At 46.0% G+C, this 20,900-nt stretch overlaps 1 protein-coding gene across 1 annotated transcript in view; it reads left to right on the forward strand.

Moving 5' to 3' along the window:
* Positions 1-1,482: 1,482 nt before the first annotated feature.
* Positions 1,483-20,900, forward strand: part of MAST1 (microtubule associated serine/threonine kinase 1) — a 34,914-nt gene continuing 15,496 nt past the window's right edge. Inside the window, exons 1-10 of the mRNA XM_033923413.1 lie at positions 1,483-1,521; positions 9,739-9,770; positions 15,086-15,174; positions 15,266-15,341; positions 16,421-16,499; positions 16,648-16,808; positions 17,593-17,668; positions 17,849-18,058; positions 18,313-18,414; positions 20,720-20,852. Of these exons, the coding sequence (XP_033779304.1) occupies positions 1,483-1,521; positions 9,739-9,770; positions 15,086-15,174; positions 15,266-15,341; positions 16,421-16,499; positions 16,648-16,808; positions 17,593-17,668; positions 17,849-18,058; positions 18,313-18,414; positions 20,720-20,852 (997 nt within the window). The remainder of the gene's footprint in view (positions 1,522-9,738; positions 9,771-15,085; positions 15,175-15,265; positions 15,342-16,420; positions 16,500-16,647; positions 16,809-17,592; positions 17,669-17,848; positions 18,059-18,312; positions 18,415-20,719; positions 20,853-20,900) is intronic.

Here is a 20,900-nt window from a genome sequence, read left to right on the forward strand (position 1 = left end):
GGCATGTGAAAACAGTCTATTGCCCTCTTAGCTTGAGGATCTCTAAACTGGCAAAGGCTTCCCAGGGCATTTGAGGTATAGTCCTTTGTAGGCATATTTTTCAGGCGCCTGCTCTTTCTCACCCACACACGTACAGGTGGCTTTGCAGAAGTCTCTGAGCTGGCATCTGCTGCCCTCTTCCCTGGGCACTGCTAGGGCTGAGATAAGGAGATGAGAGATCTTATCCCGTTGCTACAGCAACACCTGTGATGTGAAAACAAGCAAAGCTCCTGAGACCCTCGGGCTAGAGCAACACCTTCCTCCCATCTAGTCTCATTTCTCTGGGATTGCTCTTACTCGTCTGGCTTTCCTTTGCCTTTTTGCTGTGGCTTCAGTGGAGATGGAGCTAAGAGAGACTTTTTTTCTTGGCAGCTGCAGACCTTCCTGCTGTCTGTCAGTCAGTCCTGTGGTGTAGTCTCCAGGCTGAAAGGCCAGGAGACATCCCTTTCTCCTCCCCCCCCCAGCTCAGGAGTAATGCTTCTTTTGTCATGCAATGCAGGTTTCTGGAACACAGCATTCATCTATTTTTGACCTGGTTTCCAGGTTGTTACACTGCAGGCTGGGGGCTTCTGAGAGCACTGACTTCAGGGAAAACCCCTCCTTAGGGGGTCTTGATGTCAGAGTTTGCAGTCAGAAGCAAGCACTCGTTCCAACTGAAAGGAAGAACTTGCAACCAGATTAATGCTGTGCCCCAGGTCTTTGTTTCTGAGCTCCGTCACTGAGAATTAAATACTTCCCATACACTCGGTCACAACAGAGTAGCAGATCCCAGTTCCTGAAGCAGCCACTCTCACTAAGGTGATCAAAGAGTTCACTAGGTGAAAAAGGATGGGCTGATCTTATGATTTTAACCTCAAGACTTATAGTTCTTGATTTTTATTTTTTTCTCTACAAGTCCCATCATGCATTGATGGTGAAAAGCCAAAATGGCTTAGCTTGCCAGTGTACTGGGCTTAGCTTCTGCAATGGCCCAGCACAGGTGACAGTAGCTTCAGAGGGACCTTTGCAGAGAGAAGCTGGGCCAAGGAGCAAAGAGAGACTTGGTCTGAGGCCACCACCTCCTGCTGTCCCTAAATCTGCCTCTGATCATGTATGAGATAACAGGGCAGGGGGTTATAGTTCCCATAAACTCCATGCTAGAGGTACAACCTGGGCCTGAAGTTTATTGTGCTGTGAAGCAGCTGCTTTCTTTTCAGAAGAGGGGTGACTACTTGGTGGTGGGATCAGGGCATCCCTTTCCCCTGGGTGCAGCAAGGGTGGGGGCTGCGGCACTGCTGGTTCACGCACAGCACACTGGCTTAATTCTCTTATCTGTACGGTCTGGCTGATGCCAACTTCCATGTAGCTGCATTGAAAGAGGCTTGCATCTTCCCTCCCTCCCCCTCCCCCTCCTCCCTCTCATTCACCAGGGGCCGGAGGAGCTGCCGGTCCCTGCTACAAGCGATGGATGATTCCGGCATCATCAGACGCAGACGAATCCAGGTACCAGAACGCCACTGTCTGTCTCCTACCATTCTCTTTGTGTCTCTTCAATGTCTGTGTGTGTGTGTGTGTGTGTGCCTTCTGACGGTCTCCCCGTGCCTGTTTCATTCTCTGTATTTCCTTTCCCTTTAGTCATGTAGACTAGCCCCTGAAGCGTTACCATTTTTGTATTCATGTGAAAAGGTGGATAGTGATGGATACATCGTTTGCCAGCGACACTTAGAAAGCTTGCCTGGGTGTGTGCATATCACTGTACCGTATCCAGCCACATTCCCTGCTCTATACGCTGCAGCATGTAATATACGCAGCTTATATACACTGCAGCCCTGAGAAATACACTCTAGTCCTGCCATGTATACATCGGAGCACTGAAATTCCTGCTCTAAAACCTACGTATACACTGGAGCACTCGTATACACTCGCATTGAAATTGCCGCTCTAGAACGTAAATACACACTGGAACACTGATATACGCTCGCATTGGAAAGTCCTGCTCTAAAACTTATGTATACAGTGGAGCTCTGAAATACACTTGCAATGGTATTCCAGCTCTAGAACTTGTATATATTCCAGAACACTGATGTAGAATTGAATTGATGTTCATGCTCTAGAACCTATCTATCTATCTATATACACAATAGTATTAATAAACACACCCTAAAGATACACTGTAACACTGATATTCACTTGCATTCACATTCCTGCTCTAGAACCCAAGAGGTTCATAATCAAAACGGAAATACGTGTAAAAACCCGCCTAAATCAGTACTTCGACGACCTGAAAGACAGGTTGTCCAAGTTCCGATAATCGAAATGGGTTTTAGACGTATCTTAAAGTAGCTTAGGCCTTTTCACTGCCACTGTGTGCCCAGAAAAGGGTGTTTTTCAAGGAGTGGTTATGGCAGGAGGTAGGCGGGATGTGGGCTGACCTAGGCTTACTCATCCTGCAGCGATAGTTTAACTAGACGGAACTTATACGTTGTGACTTAGGCAATCTAAAAACAGGTTTACATGCCCAGAAGGATCCAAAGTGACCAGACAACCACTGCAGGGTCAAAGTACAGACCCCTCCATACTCCCCCAGTGATTAATGACCCCCCCTGTCTCCAGAACATCAGCACCTAGTCGAGCTGCACAGAGGTGGCTTAAGTAGTCTGGGGGGAGGGCTAGTGAATTATAGAGAGGAGGACCCAGGCCCATAAGCCACTCTAACCACTGCATTCATGGTGAAAAATATGAGACCACCAAAAAAAAAAACCCCAAACCCCACCTGCAGCCATAAGGGCTATTGGGGTGGTAGACAGGTGGGTATAGTAGGTTTGGGGGGGCTCACCATGACCTATAAGGGAGTTGTGGTGAGATGTTTATGTGGCACTCTTTTTGTGAAGTTCACAGCAGTGCCCTATAAGGTGCCCCATTACCCTGTTGGCATGTCTGGTGGCAAGTCCATCACTTTGCTGGTCCCTCCCACGTCTGGACAATCAAATGGCTGGACATAGAAGTAGACGATTCTTTAAAAAAAAATATTTTGGACATATTTTTCGAGAATGGACTTTCAACGCTGCTGAGTTTGGATGATTAGCGCCCTAAGCCCAAAACAGACTTAGATGGTTTTTTAAATTATGATTATGCCATTCCCACTCTAGAATTTATATATATGCTTGAATTGATGTTCCTGCTCTAGAACCTATAGTGTATATACACTATAGCAGTGCCATTCCTGCTCTAGACCCTAAAGATACACTTTAACACTGGGTGGAGAGTGTGGTATAAAAGTTAGAGCTACAGCCTCTGCACCCTGAGGTTGTGGGTTCAATCCCTGTGACCTGGGTAAATCACTTAATCTTCCACTGCCCAAAGTACAATCGATAGATTGTAAGCACACTGGGACAGATGGGGAAAATACTTGAGTACCTGTATGTAAACCTCTTTGAATGTGGTTGTGTAACTACAAAAAGGTATATAAGACATTCCTGCTCTAGAACTTATATGAACACTGATATTCACTTGCATTCACATTATTGCTCTAGAACCTATGTGTACACTGCAACACTGGAATGGGGATAATTACTTGCATTGACATTCCTGCTTTAAAACATATAGGTACACTGCAACAGTGATATTCATTTGCATTAACATTCCTGATCTAGAAACTATATATACATTGCAACACTGATATTTGCTTGCATTCACATTTATGCTCTAAACCTATATTTGTACACACACACACAGCATTGACATTCATGCTCAACACACACACACACATATATATATATATAATTATATATACTGGAACAGTGATATTCACTTGCATTGGTGCTCTTGCTCTAGAAATTATATATATACATTGCAGCACTGATGATATTAACTTGCATCATTGTTCCTGATCTAGAACTTATATGTACACTGAAACTCTGATATTCACTTGAATTGGCATTCCTGCTCTAGAACCTATATGAACACTGCTATTCACTTGCATTAACATACTTTGAAAAATGAACTTCTATATGTACACTGAAACATTGATATTCATTTACATTGACACTACTGTTCTAGAATCTATAAGTACACCTCAACACTCATATTCACTTGCATTCACTTTCTTGCTGTAGAACCTATATGAACACTGCTATTCACTTGCATTGGCATTCCTGCTCTAGAACCTATATGAACACTGCTATTCACTTGCATTGGCATTCCTGCTCTAGAACCTATATGAACACTGCTATTCACTTGCATTGGCATTCCTGCTCTAGAACCTATATGAACACTGCTTGCTATTCACTTGCATTAACATTCCTGATCTAGAATCAATATGTACACTGCAGCACTGATATTCTCGTGCATTGACATTTGTGCTCTAGAACATTTGAACACTGGAATACTGATATTCATTTGCATTCACATTTATGCTGTAGACCTATATATATATATATATATATATATATATATATACATACACACACACAGCAACAGTGATATTCACTGGAGCAGATCTGCATGCCTGTCACTTCCATTATGTGCAAATCTCTGTCATGCATATTTATTAGGGCTAGCCTGAAAACCCGATTGGCCTGGTCGTCCTCCAGGACAGGGTTGGGGACCACTGGTTTACACCATCAAAGCAGTTTACTTATGTTAGACAGGTCTTTATTTTGTACCTGGGATGATGAAGTGTTAAGTAACTTACCCAAGAGTCACAAGGAGCTGCAGTAGGAATTGAACTCACAACTTCAGGTGCTCTAACCTCTAGGTCACTCCTCCCATTGTAGCACTGATATATCCACTCTATCACTGGTTTATACATTATCACTATTATACACACCGTGGCATGGCTATTATCCCTAGTCCACACAATGGACCACTCTGTAAAGCTATGTCTCATACAATACAAAGGAAAAAACACAACCCCACGGGGGAATTGGAACGAAAAAAGAAGTGGGGAAGGGACATAGGTCAAACCACTGTGCAGACAAATGCATTTCAGTTCAAATCACAAATATATAAATAAATAAAAAGTGGCAGGCATATAAAGTCCTTTGTGATAAAACATATACTGGACCCAACACGGTCCTTGTTTCGGCCACAACGGCCTTCTTCAGGGTGTGAAAAACAGACCAACAGATGGTGCCAAATGACATAAAATCAAGCAAAAACAAGGTAACTTGCAGTGAGTATAACAAGGTTCCTGCCACCTGGCACACTATTTAAACAAACGCGAACTCCAGTCCAAATAACGCTGCGATAAAGCGGAATCGCCACATTGTATATATTTATATATTTGTGCGATTTTAACTGAAATTATTTGACACTTTAAATAAACGTATTTGTCCGCACGGTGGTTTGACCTGTGTCCCTTCTCCACTTTTTTTTTCGTTCCACATTTCTGGCTGGTCGCTAATCAGCTGAAATTTTGATCTTTCTCAGAGACTCTGCTCTATCACCTGTACCATTAACATAAGGAGTGGATGGTTTTCCACAGAGAGAAGCGTGAGGCACGTGTCAGTGTGAGGAGGAGTCCACGAGGTGCGGTGTGTCTGTGCCTGTCTATTTCGATATCGCTCAGGTCAATATTAATGCAGATGCCGATAACTCCTGTTCAAGATGGATTCCAAAGCCAGAGTTCTTCTTAGCTCTTGCTGTGGGATTTAGGAAATCCTGCTCCTATAGTTCTCAGACTATGATTGCGTTGGAGGTTCCTCTCATTCCCATCTCTCCATCCTGGAGTGGTAGTGAACAATCACAAGTGACTTTTTACATGCCAGATGTTGGTGGCTCACGCTGGCATCACACACAAATTGCATGAGCCCGTCTGGTGCCATTGTGAACCGTTTCCCAGGGGCTGAGGGCATGAGTGCGGCCATGGATGAAAGGTCAGTTGTGTCTCTTGTTCTGTCAGGACTTGGGATGCTACTGTGTTTGTGAAGTGGGTGATGACAGAAAAGGGAAATATTTTGGAGCTTTGGCAGCAGTTTGTTCTACATCTCTCTTTGGTCATTTGCCCCAAAAGGCTGGTATTGAGGATCCCCCCTCTTGGTCATTCTCTCCCAGTTATGTGACAGGTGCCTTCCACTTTTTGAGTGTGAGTTTTGATCTCTATGTGTGGGCTTTCCTTCTTGTTTCAGTTGCTCTAGGAAGGGGATGCAGTAGTGTGGGAGAGTTGTCTGTGGGGGGTGCTCACAATTCTTGCAGTCCCAGGCTCTCCCAGGGGGAGGTACTGTAGAGAACAGTGCAGGAGAGCTGGGTGTGGAGAAGGTGGTAGCTGCTGCATTCCTAGCCTTTCCCAGTAAGAAGCACTGTAGGGAATGGTGCAGAAGCACTGGCTGTGGGAAGCTCACTGCTCCTGCAGTACCAGGCTCTCCCAGGAGGAGGCGCTGTAGGGAATGTGCAGGAGCACTAGATGTAGGGGGTGGCTCACATTGTTGCTGCTATCTGGAGAGAAAATAGCATCACTGTAAGAACAGTAGCTAATGGAGCTTTTCCTTTTGTTGAGGGGATGAGACTATTCAAATGGCTGGTTTGGAAGCTGTCTCTCAATCCCCTATGAGCAAGGCAGGGAGATGGGCCTACTTGTGGTCAGCTGGACCTGTCCCAGGAGCTTCATAAGGGACTTCAAATGCTAATGAAAATTCCTGCCAGAAATTCCTAAGGGGCAAACCAGGGAAATTCCTAAGGGGCAATACTAGGCCACATCATTAGCTACCTGCAGCCCTCCCCCCCCTCTTTTTAGAGCTTCAGAACCAGCAGTGACCTCACTGGCTCTCAAGAGACGCTTTTTCTTTTTCTGTTGCTCGATTCACTCAGATAATGTCATGGAAGCCTTTTATCCCTTTTCTTTCATCCGACAGGCAATTTCAAAACCTTTTCACCACTCCTCTGCCAATGCACCTTACTCCTGCCCCGCAGCACCTGCATATAACAGATGCAAACCGCTTTGGTTGCACCCACAGAGAGGCGGTATATCAGATCCATGACCCTTTACCCTTTGTGGTCCTGTCCTTGGGTTGGGTTTTGAGCTTGCTGGGGTTGTTTGATGCAAAGTGGTTAAAGCTACAGCCTCAGCACCCTGAGGTTGTGGGTTCAAATCCCACGCTGCTCCTTGTGACCCTGGGCAAGTCACTTAATCCTCCCTTTGCCCCAGGTACATAAGATAGATCGTGAGCCCACCAGGACAGACAGGGAAAAATGCTTGAGTACCTGAATAAATTCATGTAAACTGAAAATGAGCTCTCCTGGGAGAATGGTCTAGAAACTTGAATAAATCAAATCCCATCGTCTTCCTCTGCTGGTGGATCTGAGAACGTCTTCCTGGGTTCAGTGCAGCTGGAGGCAGTCCAGGTGTTGCGTAGACGGAGGCCGCACCTCCTCTAGGAGACGGGGGCTATTCCAAGAGAGTTGTTTAAAGTTAGGCACCTAAATCTAGGGGTCTTTTTGACTAAGGCGTGCTAGTTTCCACTAAACGTTAATGCGTCCATTAATCCTTTCTAGCCCCAGGTACGTTAGATAGATTGAGCCCACCGGGACAGATAGGGGAAATGCTTGAGTATCTGATTGTAAAACCGCTTAGATAACCTTGATAGGAGGTATATAAAATCCTAATGAACCTTGAAACTTATCTATGGACACGTTAGTGTTTAGCGCGCACTCAAAACGGCAAGCATACCGTAGTAAAAAGACCAGTTAAGTGAGTAATCTTAGAAATGTATTACATATTTTTATTTTATCAGGTACTTTAGCTAGATTGTGAGCCTTCGGGACAGATAGGGTCGTTTTTCTCAAGGACCTAATTTCATTTTAGTTTGATACATTGTAAACCGCTTAGGTCAGTAAAATGCAGGAGCGTTAGATCAAATCTTAAATAAACATAAACATATTCACCATCGTGGAATAGTTTTAAATTTATTAAGTCTTGATATACCACTTTTACAAACCAAAGCGGTTTACATCTGGGGAATAGAGAAACAAAACTAAAAGTAACTATTGAGACAAAAATTGAAACGAAGGGAGAACGGATAAGGAGACAATATTAAAAATAAAAGGAAGAGGTACAGGGAAAAACAGGGAAGTGGGGTTGACTGGAGCAAGCAGCTTTGCTTTTTTATATATACAGTCAAACCTCGGTTTATGAGTAACACGGTTTGCGAGTGTTTTGCAAGACAAGCAAAATACTCTTGCAAATCGTGCCTTGCAAACTGAGCATTGACTCGATTTGTGAGCCCCCACCCCCAACAACTGGCATCGCCCCCCACCCCGCCTGCGAGCCCCGACAACCGGCATTGCCCGCCCAAACCCTTACCGCAATCTGGCACCGGCACGCAGCACCAACCCACAGGACGGTTTTGCGTGTTGTGTCGTAGAAAAGCTGTCGGATTGAAGGAATGGTCAGTAGATGTTGCTGAGATGATCTCAGTGACCTAGAGGATTTGTATGTACCATTTCAACGCAACCGCTTAAGCCGCGTCTATGGCAGGTGTAGACGCATCTTGAGAACATAGCTGAGAGTGTTCCAGAAAGTGTCGGAGGTTAGCAAGCGTTAAAATTAATTTTCTTAAAGCAAATGTGTGAAATGAGCTGAAATAATGTCCAAAAATTGGTAAAAAGTCTGAAAATCAACAGAAAGCAAACCAAACGTTGGCAGACGTTTTCCTTAGGCCTACTGCTTTAACAACATCAAGGCAGAGCAGTAAATGTGACGGTGCTCAGAGAGTAATGCAGCGCTACTGTTATGGCAGTGTGGTGATGCCCTGCTTGTAATATATTATGGTTGGTACTTCAGCAAGAATTACAGAGAGGAATGTACAGAGTCAATAAAATGTTGTTTTCCAAGAGATGGCTCTCATTGACATGGAGAACGGACCCATCATGGCCCGTGTTTCAGAGAAACACTCCTTCTTCAGGGGTCCAAGTTGTCCTGTGCTTCAGAAGTGGAGAACCATTTGGAACACAACGTTCTAGTGTAAAGTTTGTGGGTAACAGGCAATGCTGAAGTCGGACTGACGCACACTGGATGCGAAAGTTCTCCATGCAAATGACGGCCATCTTGGAAAGCAATGTTTAATTGACTCCAAATGAGAGTTCCTCTTTGCAGTTTCTTTTCGTTTTTGGTGCAGACCCGTTGGATTTTTCTTTGTTTTGCTGTGATAGTAATGCAATGGCTTCGGGGAAACGGGAGATGCTGCCTTCCCAAAGCCTGGAAAGTGAGAAACCACAACGAAGGTGAATCTCGGTGCTCGGTCGCTTTATTGCGCAATAAGATTTGACACGGTCGTGTTTCAGGAGTCTGAATGCTGATGGAGAAAAGGTTATTACAGGTTTCGTACGTGATCGATGCTTGCATGATTTCTGAAGTTACTTGATATCTGATGGGGTGCTGACTGTCAACAAGGTAACCCCTGAAGAATATTTTGGGAAACGCAAATCCTGGGATGAAACGTTTGTGGGCTGCTGTCCACGCACAATCAAAAGGGCTCCATCATGCTCAGTGGTATTCTGATAATAATCCAATGCCACCATTATAGCAGTGTGATAATAATATTGTTAAAGTGTGTTGATGCTCTGAATGAGTGATGAGGTGGTACTCCAGGGGTGATGATGTGGTATTTTGGTAGTGGTATGACGTGAGGATGCTGTGATGGTGCTCCTGTAGTAACGTGTGCTGTACACACTATAATTCTCTCTGCATTGTACACTGAAGGTTTTCCTTCTCTTGGGTTTCAGAAAGATCTACCCTTGCCGAGGAAAAGCAGTGGGTAAGTACCCTGTTCCCTGTATTTTCTTTTCCAGCTTTTTGGGACCCCCAAACCCTGAGGAAGCGTCTTGTTAATCCTGAATTGATTGAGTACGGGAGATGCATCTTTGATCTGGGTAAGCAGTGTCTAAGAATTTTGAAAAGGAATACACCCATTTTAAAGGTCAAATTGAAATAGCTTTATTGGCATTTCAGTGTTTCTCTGTGTTCGTCTAAATGAATGAATAAGTGGTACATGAGGATGTGCGAGCAGCATCTATGTCAGGTTCTGGTGCTGGTCCCATTGTCTCTGCCTCACAGGGCTGGTCCATTCCCAGAGAGAAGGCAGGCACACGGCTCCTTTTCTCCCTCCCTCCCTCCCTCCCCCCTCCTCCCCTCCCTCTCTCCCTGTCATTGGCAGTGAGCAGTGCAGGAATCCTGCCTGGGTCTGATCACCATGCCCCTGCCCATAGGCACAGCTTGAACCCCCTGGCTGGCTTCTCCCCTTGCTCTTCCAGCGACATGTTTCGACGCACCAAAAGGTAAAAAGGGCGACTGTGGCTCCTGTGCAGCTGATGGAAGGGATGGGAGAGAGTCAGCATGGGAGGGGGGCCGTGTTGCTGCAGCGTATGAGAGGAGTGAGCACAGGCCGGGCTTTGTAGCATGCGTTCAGGGATCCTGCAGCAGACCGTCTGTCTGTCCATTCATATGTGCCTGCAGTGAGGCGTGTGTTGGGTGTGCTTCATGTCTCTCTCTCTCTTGGCTCGTCTGCTTCACTAGAGCTGTACATAGCGGCTGCATGTGAAGGGCACAGCAGTGCCAGATGTGTCCTCCCACTCCACTCTCTTTGTTTCTGTCTCATCTTCCTTCTCTTTGTCTCACGTCCATCTCGGTCTCTGTCTCTTCTTCTCTTTCTTAGTGTCTCATTCCACCTCTTTCTTTGTCCTAACAGTCTCCATCAATTCCTTCACTCTCTTTTCCTGCTGTCTCTCTCTTTCTCCCTCCTGCCTCTCTCATTCTGTCTACCTCTGTCTCTGAATGAACTGGCTCAGTGGCTAGATAAAAGTCTCTCACCTGCGCAGTCCTCCATGAATGAGACCATCCAAAGGGATTAAGGAGTCTTTGCTCCCTTTGTCAGACTGAGAAAACTTTATTGGTATTACAAGCTGTACATACATTGTCCAAGTAATACGTTAATGGGGTCATTTTCAAACTGTTGCCCATTGGAAAACCTGTCCTTCGCTGTGAGCAAATTTACTAGGGGACAGGTGGGGGATGGTTTTGGCTTGGGAAGGACACATGGGGCTTTTAACGCCACTGCAGGGGTTTATGGGAATACTGGTTCTATTTGAAAATAATCTTTCCTTGCACTAGGCCTGGAAGTCCCACACAGAGAATACAGATTACACTAAAAGTGCTAAATGGGGAGAAAATATCTCCGTTGTCTTTGTGTGTTATACTTTCACTGGTAGAGATGAATGAAATGACTGCAGATTATGGCCTCTCCGGTCCGCCCATCCCTCTCTTTACGTCTCCGTTAGAGATCCAGTGAACCTGTCGTGAGCTTTCTCGAATCTTGGTTTCCACTGCCTTCACTGGGAGACCGTTCTATGACTTCACCACCCTTTCCATACCAAAGCATTTCCCTAGGTCACTCCTGTGCCCTTTCACCTTTATCCTAAGCCTCCTCTTTCTGGATCTTCCTAGCAATTGAGAAAGTCTCTCCTCCACAGAGGTACAGTATTTCAATGTCTCTTATCAGATCTCCTATCTATTTATGTCACCTACATTATTTATTTATTTAGATTTTTATCCTGTCCTCCCAGTAGCTCAGAACGGCCTACAAGCAAACATTCACAGTGGAGTACATTTGGACAATGCAAAGACTGTACAGTTTAAGTACAATGACTATATGGCAATTAATGTACAGGTTCAGAATGGAGAAGAGAGGGTAGAAGGAAGGGAGAAGTTAAGGGGGGTGAAGGGGTAGATTGCAGTTGTAATTTTAGTTGAAGAGGAGGGTCTTTACCGCTTTTCAATGAGTTCTGTAATCTGATTTGTGGGGGGGAGTTGGTTCCAGAGTTGGGGGATGAAGTGGCTATAGGAGCTCCTGGGGGGGGGATGCATAGGTGTTTCTTCATTTCCGAGCGGAGGGGACGGGTGGGGGTGTACAGGGTTAGCTTGGATTCTATGTAGGCTGGGGTGGTGGCGTAGATTCTTTTATGCGCTATTACCAGGGCCTTAAATGCCCAAAATTGTGGAAACGCCTAGCATTTAAGGCATTTTGCTTAAAAACCAAACAAACATGACTATAACATGCATAAATTTTCAACTAATAACAGAAACTCTGTAATCTCTTAACAAGACCGGCATAATATTTGGCACATTTCACAAATGAATGCTGCTCATAAGCTACCCAACTGCTAATGGTAACTTGTCCAGTTATCCAATGACTTCATCATAGAGAATGACACAGTGACAAAATTCATCACTGTCCCCGTCCCCGCGGATAACCACGGGAAATAATCCCATGTCATTTTCTAGTGTCTATTTCAACCTCAATCCTTCTACACCAGCATTGTTCAAAGCAAAGCTTGCGGGTCAGTGGTTGTGGCCATTCATACTCTGATTCTTATGTGAGCCATTGTGACATCACTGATGTGATTGGCTCTTAGGCACTGGTGGAATGAGGCATTATGACATCACAATATCTGCTCTGGATACCAGAGACTGTCATTCTTCAGTGTCTGTTTCAACCTCGGTCCTTCTACACCAGCATTGTTCAAAGCAAAGCTTGCGGGTCAGTGGTTGTGGCCATTGATACTCTGATTCTTATGTGAGCCATTGTGACATCACTGATGTTATTGGCTCTTAGGCACTGGTGGAATGAGGCATTATGACATCACAATATCTGCTCTGGATACCAGAGACTGTCATTCTGTAGTGTCTGTTTCAACCTCAGTCCTTCTACACCAGCATTCTTCAAAGCAAAGCTTGCGGGTCAGTGGTTGTGGCCATTCATACTCTGATTCTTCCCTCTCTCCTTAAAGAATGACATGAAGATGGTTTCCCGCGGTTATCCGCGGGGACAGGAACGGTGATGAATTTTGTCACCGTGTCATTCTCTACTTCATCAGTCTCGCTAGTAGTGCATTTGATATCCCTAAGCCGCAATTACTGCCTCGCATCTTCTTGGCGTGCTGTCCACAAGTCTTTAGAGATCAATAGATGTTATTCTGTGGAACCAGGGGTTGATTATTGCTGCTATGTTTGTTGGATGGTCACTTTGCTGCTACTGATCTCTTTAATCTGGCTCCGAGGTTAACGGAGTTGAGATCTGGGCTGTTTCCTGGCCAGTCCAGCAACTCGGCCTCGTTCTCTTTGAACCAGGTGAGCCATTACTTGTCCAGAAATCCTCTTCTATAATCCGCAAGGTAATAGCGGAATAAAATTCACTAATGTAATATAATGCAATGTAACTTAATGCTCAACTTGAACAGTTATAGAGGACACTGTTATTCTTTTGTCACTTTGGGCCATTTGATTTCTCACTGAAAAGGCAATAAGCCGTGCCCTATAGGTTAATGTTAAAGATTCCTTGTATAGGTTTCAAGGTTTCTGGAAATGGCCAAGAGAAAAGCACTGTTTTACAAAGTTGCGGTAGCTGTGGTGTGTTTACTGCGGCTTTGTTAAAGAGGCTCTAAGTTATTTGTGTTTTGATATTTTGAGGGCTGTACTTGATTGAATTTTTCTTTTCTTTATTTGCTGGCTTTGTTTTGTTGCTTGGAAATGGACATTGTCTGTTAATGCTGTTTGGTTTGGCTTCACACTGAGAAAAGCACTAACCTTTTTCCCCCACCCTTATTACAAAACTGTAGCATAGTTTTTACTGCCAGCCACGGCGGTAACGGCTCCAACGCTCATGAGCATCAGAGCTCTTATCACTGCAGCCGGTGCTAAAAAATGTGCTACGGTTGTATAAAAGGGGGGAGTGAGTTATTTGTGTGTGATATTCTGTGAGCTGTTCTTGATATGTTTGCAATTGTATCTGTTTTGCTCCCAATTTAAAAAAAATTTCTTGGTTTATTTGTTGTGATTTTGTGAACTGAACAAGAACTAAAATTTTGAGGAGAGCTGGACTAAAATATCACTATTACTGAGCTGATGTTTGGTTTTCTGTGGGCAATGTAGAACCCAGCATGCCTCATACTTTTGTTGATGCTCTTTCAATCAAAATTAAAATCAGAACACACACACTATAGGCTTCAAATGTTTATTTGCAATGCCTTAGACCCCTATAATTGCATAAAATCATCTTTCTGCTCTGAGTGATGAGATGCAGAGAAAAAAATGAAGACCGAGAGGATGGGATTGAAAAATGTGGGGACAGGGATGAATCTTTGTCTATTCCAAATCCATCTGCAAGCCTAGAAGCTCACAATCTCTTTGTACCTGAGACAATGGAGATCAGAAAGGGCAGTGATGGGATTTGAACTGGGCTTCCCTGGTTCTCAGCTTGTGGCTGCACCTCCATCCAAGCTCTGTCTCGGGAATGGCTCCTTTTTAGACGTGTACACGAGCTTTATGTACACAAAGCTTGCTCTGCGTTCTGGTGCAAAGCTGTACCAAATTCACACATGCAAGCACAAATCCCAGAGGTGGATTTACAGACAGGATTTCTGGCCCACAATGGCGCAGACCCCCTGCCCTACACCCACATTCCCTGAGATACACACAGAAACGTCCGCACCATCTGGACGCCACATATCTCCCTTCTGTGGCCCTCATGCTCTGTACAGGAAGTTGCTACCTGGTGCTTGTGTCTCTCCAGCTGAGGAAGTCTCTCCTGCCTGTTCCCTCTTCTCCAGAGTAGTGATTACGTCTGTCTGACATGCTGTAATTGTGCTGTCCTTAATACCAGTATCTCTGTTCTACCGATTGACAAGAGGATAAAACCCCTGAGCGTTTGAGATTCTGTCTCTGGATGTGGTAGAGAGGGAAGTGGAGCCGATTAGCTGGATCTTAGCATGTGTACTGTGAGGGACAGGTGAGCTATTTGCAGTGCAGGTGATCGTTTGTGCTTTGTGTGGGGCAGATACGCAGTGTGCAGTCCAGGTGTTGATTATGTGGGACGCATGTATTGTTCTGTAAGGCAGGAACATTGTGCGGGGGTGCTGTAAGCAGGGCAAGGCTTGTAGGAATAGCATGCTGCATACAGGGATAAGGTGCTAGGTCTCCAGCAGATGTGTCCTGTAACATGCTGCGTGCATATAGGGAGGGGCTACAAGTGACCATCAGGCCATAACCAATCTGTACCCCCTACTCTTTCTCTTGCAGCTGCCGAACCAGTAACCGCAAAAGCTTGATTCTGACGAGCACGTCGCCGACACTTCCGCGACCACATTCCCCGCTCCCGGGACATATTGGTAAGTAGCAGGAGCAGCTCTGTGAGCCTAGCGGGGACGGCCTGTGACCTTCAGCTCATGTGATGGTTTGATGTTCTGATTTCTTCTGAAGGTAGCAGCCCCTTGGACAGCCCGCGCAATTTCTCTCCGAGCGCACCCGCGCACTTTTCCTTTGCTTCTTCTCGCAGGTAAGATTTCAAATTTCCTACTTGTCACTCCTCCTGTCTTCTTCTGCAAAGGCACAAGGCAGAGACCTAGGTTGAAATTAGAACCCACAGTTGAACAAAAATGAAAGAGCCCCAGCCAGGACTTGAACCCATGACAAAGCATAAGAAGAAGTGTCACAGCCAGGCCTGGGAGCTACAGTGAAACCTAAGGCTAAGGGCCTCAGCTGGGTCTGGAACCCCTGGATCTTTTTACCTGTGCAGATGTTGACTCCACCCCTTTTTCTCATCTCTGTGCTTTGTTGACTCCTCCCCTTTTTACTTCTGGTACTGTAACTATGAATTTTACTATTCAGGCATTTGAGTGTCTTACTAGTCAAAACGTCCAAGTGGGCAATTCTGAAACTGACTTTTTAGACCTCTTGCTGGTTGGTTCATCTCCAGTATGTCTAAATCAAGGGGGCATATTTTGGGCAGGATTAGCTCTTGGACATTTTACAGTGATAATCAAACATTTTGCAAAACTTCCAGAGCGTTTTGGGCTAGACCTGTTTTTAACACAAAGGGCCAAAAAAGTACCCACACTGATCATATGACCACTATGGTCCCCCACACACTCCCCCCATCAGTGGCATAGTGAAGGGGGTGTGGACTTGCCCGGGTGCCAAGTCGGTGGGGGCGCTGGCACCTCTCCGCCCCACACTCGCGCCATCCATCTCCCCAACCCATATATTTGCTAGTGTAAGCAACTTCTGCCTGCTGCTCGCGCCATCTTGGTTCCTCTCTGAGTCACTTCCGGGTCACAGGGCAGGAAGTGACGTCAGAGGGAATCCAATGCTGGCGCGAGGAGCATGCTGCCAAGGCTCGCTGCACTGGGGGTGGAGGGAGAGTGCACCACCCCCAGTGAAATGGGAGCTGAGGAGCAAGGGAAGGGCAGCGCCCCAGTTGGACTACCCCCTTACACACAAGAGAGACAAACCCCTTTACTAAGTGGACGTGGGACGATTGAGGAAGGGATGCATTTACCCTTTCTGGGTCTCGGTAACTAGCTGTCCCAGCTGAAAGGCCACCCAGTAGGTGAACCTTTGCTCTTCTTGTTGCAGGGCCGATGGACGCAGGTGGTCTCTGGCATCCCTTCCTTCCTCTGGGTATGGAACCAACACGCCCAGCTCCACTGTTTCTGTGAGTACCGCGGGGAGCAGCGGCTCAGGGGAGACGGGGCGGAGAGCTGGCTGTGAGTTTGTGTGGGGTGCCTGTGTGATTCACCCCAGCCCCCCCCCATTCCTGTGATTGGGCCACTCCCTGACTGGTCTCCTCTCTAATTCTGCAGTCCTCCTGTTCGTCGCAGGAGCGGCTGCACCAGCTCCCGTTCCAGCCCACCATGGATGAGCTTCACTTTCTGTCCAAACACTTTGGGAGCAGCGAGAGCATCACGGATGACGACGGAGGGCGGCGATCTCCTGCGGTGCGGCCCCGCTCTCGCAGTCTCAGGTAAGGAAGAGAGAAGCCTTCTCGTTTATCACCTGTGTCTCGAGAAGATTCGGGGTCCCTTTTCTGCCTGGGCCTCTCTTTTCTGGTGCTTTGAGCTGGGGTGATACAGAGCTTCTCTTTGCTTTGCACTTGAGTGGTAGATCAAAGTGCCTTTTCTCAGCCCAAATTGGTGTCACATGGTGATTAAGGGCTTCGACCTGGGCTGCTGAGGTCTTACATCAGGTGTGGCTCAGGGCCTCTTCTCAACTAGGAGAGATGTAAGATTCTTCTTGGTTTGTCCTGGATTTAGGTCAGGGATCTCAAAGTCCCTCCTTGAGGGCCACAATTCAGTCACGTTTTCCCCAATGAATATGCATTGAAAGCAGTGCATGCACATAGATCTCATGCATATTTATTGGGGAAATCCTGAAAACCCGACTGGATTGCGGCCCTCCAGGAGGGACTTTGACACCCTTGGTCTATGGGAACCCTCCAAGAAGCAGGGGTCTCAAAGTCCCTCCTTGAGGGCCACAATCCAGTCGGGTTTTCAGGATTTCCCCAATGAATATGCATGAGATCTATTTGCATGCACTGCTTTCAATGCATATTCATTGGGGAAATCCTGAAAACCCGACTGGATTGTGGCCCTCAAGGAGGGACTTTGAGACCCCTGGTTTAGGTGGTGTGATTCAGGTAGGGGGTGATGGGAGCTTCTCCTTAGGCTGGGCTGGTGACAGGTTGAGTGGTTCAGGCCTCTCTTGGCAGCAGAATCTGCACGAGTAACAATCCTCCTGTCTCTCCACAGCCCTGGACGATCCCCTTCCTCATATGATAACGAGATTGTGATGATGAATCACGTGTACAAAGAACGTTTCCCAAAGGTAATGTCTAGAGCCCAGGGTCTGGTATATGCCGTATCACCAAGGTAGGGCACAAGCAAAGAAGTGTAACACTTTTTTCATATGGACCTAGTACTAGAAGTTCTTCCCTCGCCTGTGTCCCATTTACCCAGTGAAAGGAGCTCCCTTCCTCACCTTTGAATTGTATGTGGTTCCTGGCAGGCCACAGCACAGATGGAGGAGAAGCTGAGGGACTTTGTGGACACCTTTGCACCGGAGAGTGTGCTGCCTCTGGCCGATGGTGTACTGAGCTTCATTCACCATCAAGTGATCGAGCTGGCCCGGGACTGCCTGGCCAAATCCCATGAGGGGCTCATCACTTCAGTCTACTTCCTGGAGCTGCAGGAGAACCTTGAGAAATTGTTGCAAGACGTGAGTTCCACGAGGAAGAATGGGGTGATGGGAGTGAGTGCCTCAGAGGAGAAAGAGCAGAACAGGGGGAGAAGAACAAGGTGATGGGAGAGAAAGGAGCACAAAGGGTTGTGGGTGTGAGAGTTCCCTGGAGGAGAAAATCAGGGTGGTGGGAGTGAGTTCTCCAGAGGGATGAGGAGACGTGCTGATTGGGAGAGAGAGGATCACAGGAGGCCTAAGAGATAATGGCAAAGTGGATCTGCTGTGTATTACAGGCTTTTGAGCGCTCTGAGAGTTTAGAAGTTGCCTTTGTGACTCAGCTGATGAAGAAACTGCTTATCATCATTTCCCGACCAGCAAGACTCCTTGAATGTCTGGTGAGTGTTGGGTAAAAGCCCTTCGAAGCTCCTTGATGTTTGATGAGAGCCTGAGGAGGGACAGAGTCATAATAACTGCCATACTCTCTGAGAGATCCCATGAGGGTTAGGTGGCCGGAGGCTTAATTCTGTGCTTGCTACGATAGCAGTGAACCTCATTCCTATGCTAGAGTGTGTGGAGTATGATCTTACTCTCTCGGACTGTAGTACTTTTCTCCTGCCAAGAGATCTTCTAGAGTTGAGCTTGACTGTCCCTTTCAGTCAATTCAGTAGCACTCCGATTCTTTTTCTTCCACATTTTCTGGGTACTTGAGGATCTTCTCTCTCTATACGATTCATAAAGTAATTGCTTGGGATTGATACCTCTGGGATTTCTATTTTATTGCTTCCAAGTGATCAGAATCTTTTCATTTTTCACAGTTCTCTTCAGGTCGGAATTCCATATTGTAATGTTTCCACTGGATGAGAGCGGCCCTGAGGCCCCCCCCCCCAACCTCCACATGCTCCTTTCTTGCCCCTCCCACTGCGCGCACTGCCGCTTCCCTTCCCCTGGAACTCTGTAACGTTCCTGGTGCAAGCAGCAACCCCTAAGCTGCCATTAATTTTTATTGATGATGACGATGCAACATAACCAAAAATTACAATCACTGGCCACCGGGCGGAGAGTAAGTGCTTCAGATACACAGCAAATGCCAAGCCATGAAATTTTGTTCATGATAACAATCAAAATCTCCCCCCCTTCCTTGATAACAGGTTGTAAAGTCCAACTTATTCACATAAACCCCTGTAAAGGGAAAGTAACAACGAATCATTCTACTACAACCTAAAATCTCCTCTCTCTGTCACTACATCATCCTCCATTCTGAGCCTCCCCCTTCTCTGCTAAAAACCTGATGCCTCTTTCCAGACCTCCTTTTTTTTCCTCTCTTCTTACGCTCTTTTCTGGATCTCCTCCTCCTCCTCTTCATTCTGCCTCAGAATTTTTAATGCTTTTTTTTCCATTAAAAAATCCTCCCGACAAGCACTCCCCTTGTCTCGGTTTCTTCTTCTACAAAAGCCCTGAGCTGTTTAAAGATGTTGTCACTCGCCTTCTTGATTTCATTGATCTTAGGGATCTCACATTTTTGCAGCTTCTCCTGTGGTCAATATTCCTCCTTTCTACAGTTTTAATGGACTCTCTTTACCTTCTTGTAATGTAATGTAATTTATTTCTTCTATACCGCTCCATCCGTTAGGTTCTAAGCGGTTTACAGAAAATATACATTAAGATTAGAAATAAGAAAGGTACTTGGAAAATTCCCTTACTGTCCCGAAGGCTCACAATCTAACTAAAGTACCTGGAGGGTAATAGAGAAGTGAAAAGTAGAGTTAGAGGAAAAATAAAAATAAAATAAACATTTTAACAAGACAGCATTGATCTAAATACTTTGGAAGGTAGAAGAGAGGAGAGAAAGGAATAGAAGCAGAAGGGGGAGCCGTTGAACAGTAGAATTCTGGAGAAATTTAAATGATAGAAATAGAACAAAACAAAGACAAAAGGCAAAACAATAGATAAGATTAAAGATAAATCATAAGCTGGAAAGAAAAATAAAATAAAACTTTGTCTTCAATCCACGGTTTCAGCGTCAGTGATGAAGTGGAGCAAGTAAGTTTAGGAGGAGCGATTGACGTTCTTCAGGGAAGAGACTTGGCAGACAGTCCCAGGATGCCTATGTCTCCTCCCCTGCGATGTTCTCCCATTCTTGCTTTAAATAAAGGGTTTGTAGCATGCAAGTAACTTTTCCATTAGCCTCTGCGGTTTATCTCCTGCTACGGTCCATGAACAAGTCCACCTTGGCATGCTGTTATCTCCATGCACAGTGCCATTTCCCCCCCCCCCCAAAATGAGCACCTTTTACCACCCTGGTGACGTGTGGCCACTAAGTATTCTTCCTTTTAATGGCCCATTGTGATTCTTGCGTGGTCACTGGCTGTCTCTTTCCCAGAGATGGGGCACATTCAGGCTCATATTCAGACCATGGGAGATCACGGAAATTCAGTGCCTACGCTGTATCTGGCCATCAGCATTGAATTTCCAGTCTATTTTTGGCCAAAGACATACCACCCTTTAGGCTGCTAAACTTAGCCAGCACGCCACTGAATGTTGCATGACCACCAGTCACCGTCCAATCCAGAGACTGGGATATTTAGCATGAGATAGCCTATCTATCTATTTAGCTGGGGAGCGGTTTGTGGTCATCTGACTAGTTCTGTATTTCGGGCCTAGTGTGTGCATGATCCAACTTCTGTCACACCTTTTTCTCAGGAGTTTAACCCAGAAGAGTTCTACCATCTGCTCGAAGCTGCTGAGGACCATGCGAAAGAAGGCCACCTGCTGAAGTCCGACATCCCCCGCTACATCCTGAGGCAACTGGGATTGACCAGAGACCCTTTCCCAGGTAACTCCCTCCCCCAGTAGAGAGCTCCTCACCACCTTCCCATCCAGA

The sequence above is a fragment of the Geotrypetes seraphini genome, chromosome 16 (genome assembly GCF_902459505.1).
Source record: "Geotrypetes seraphini chromosome 16, aGeoSer1.1, whole genome shotgun sequence".
Taxonomy (NCBI): Eukaryota; Metazoa; Chordata; class Amphibia; order Gymnophiona; family Dermophiidae; genus Geotrypetes; species Geotrypetes seraphini.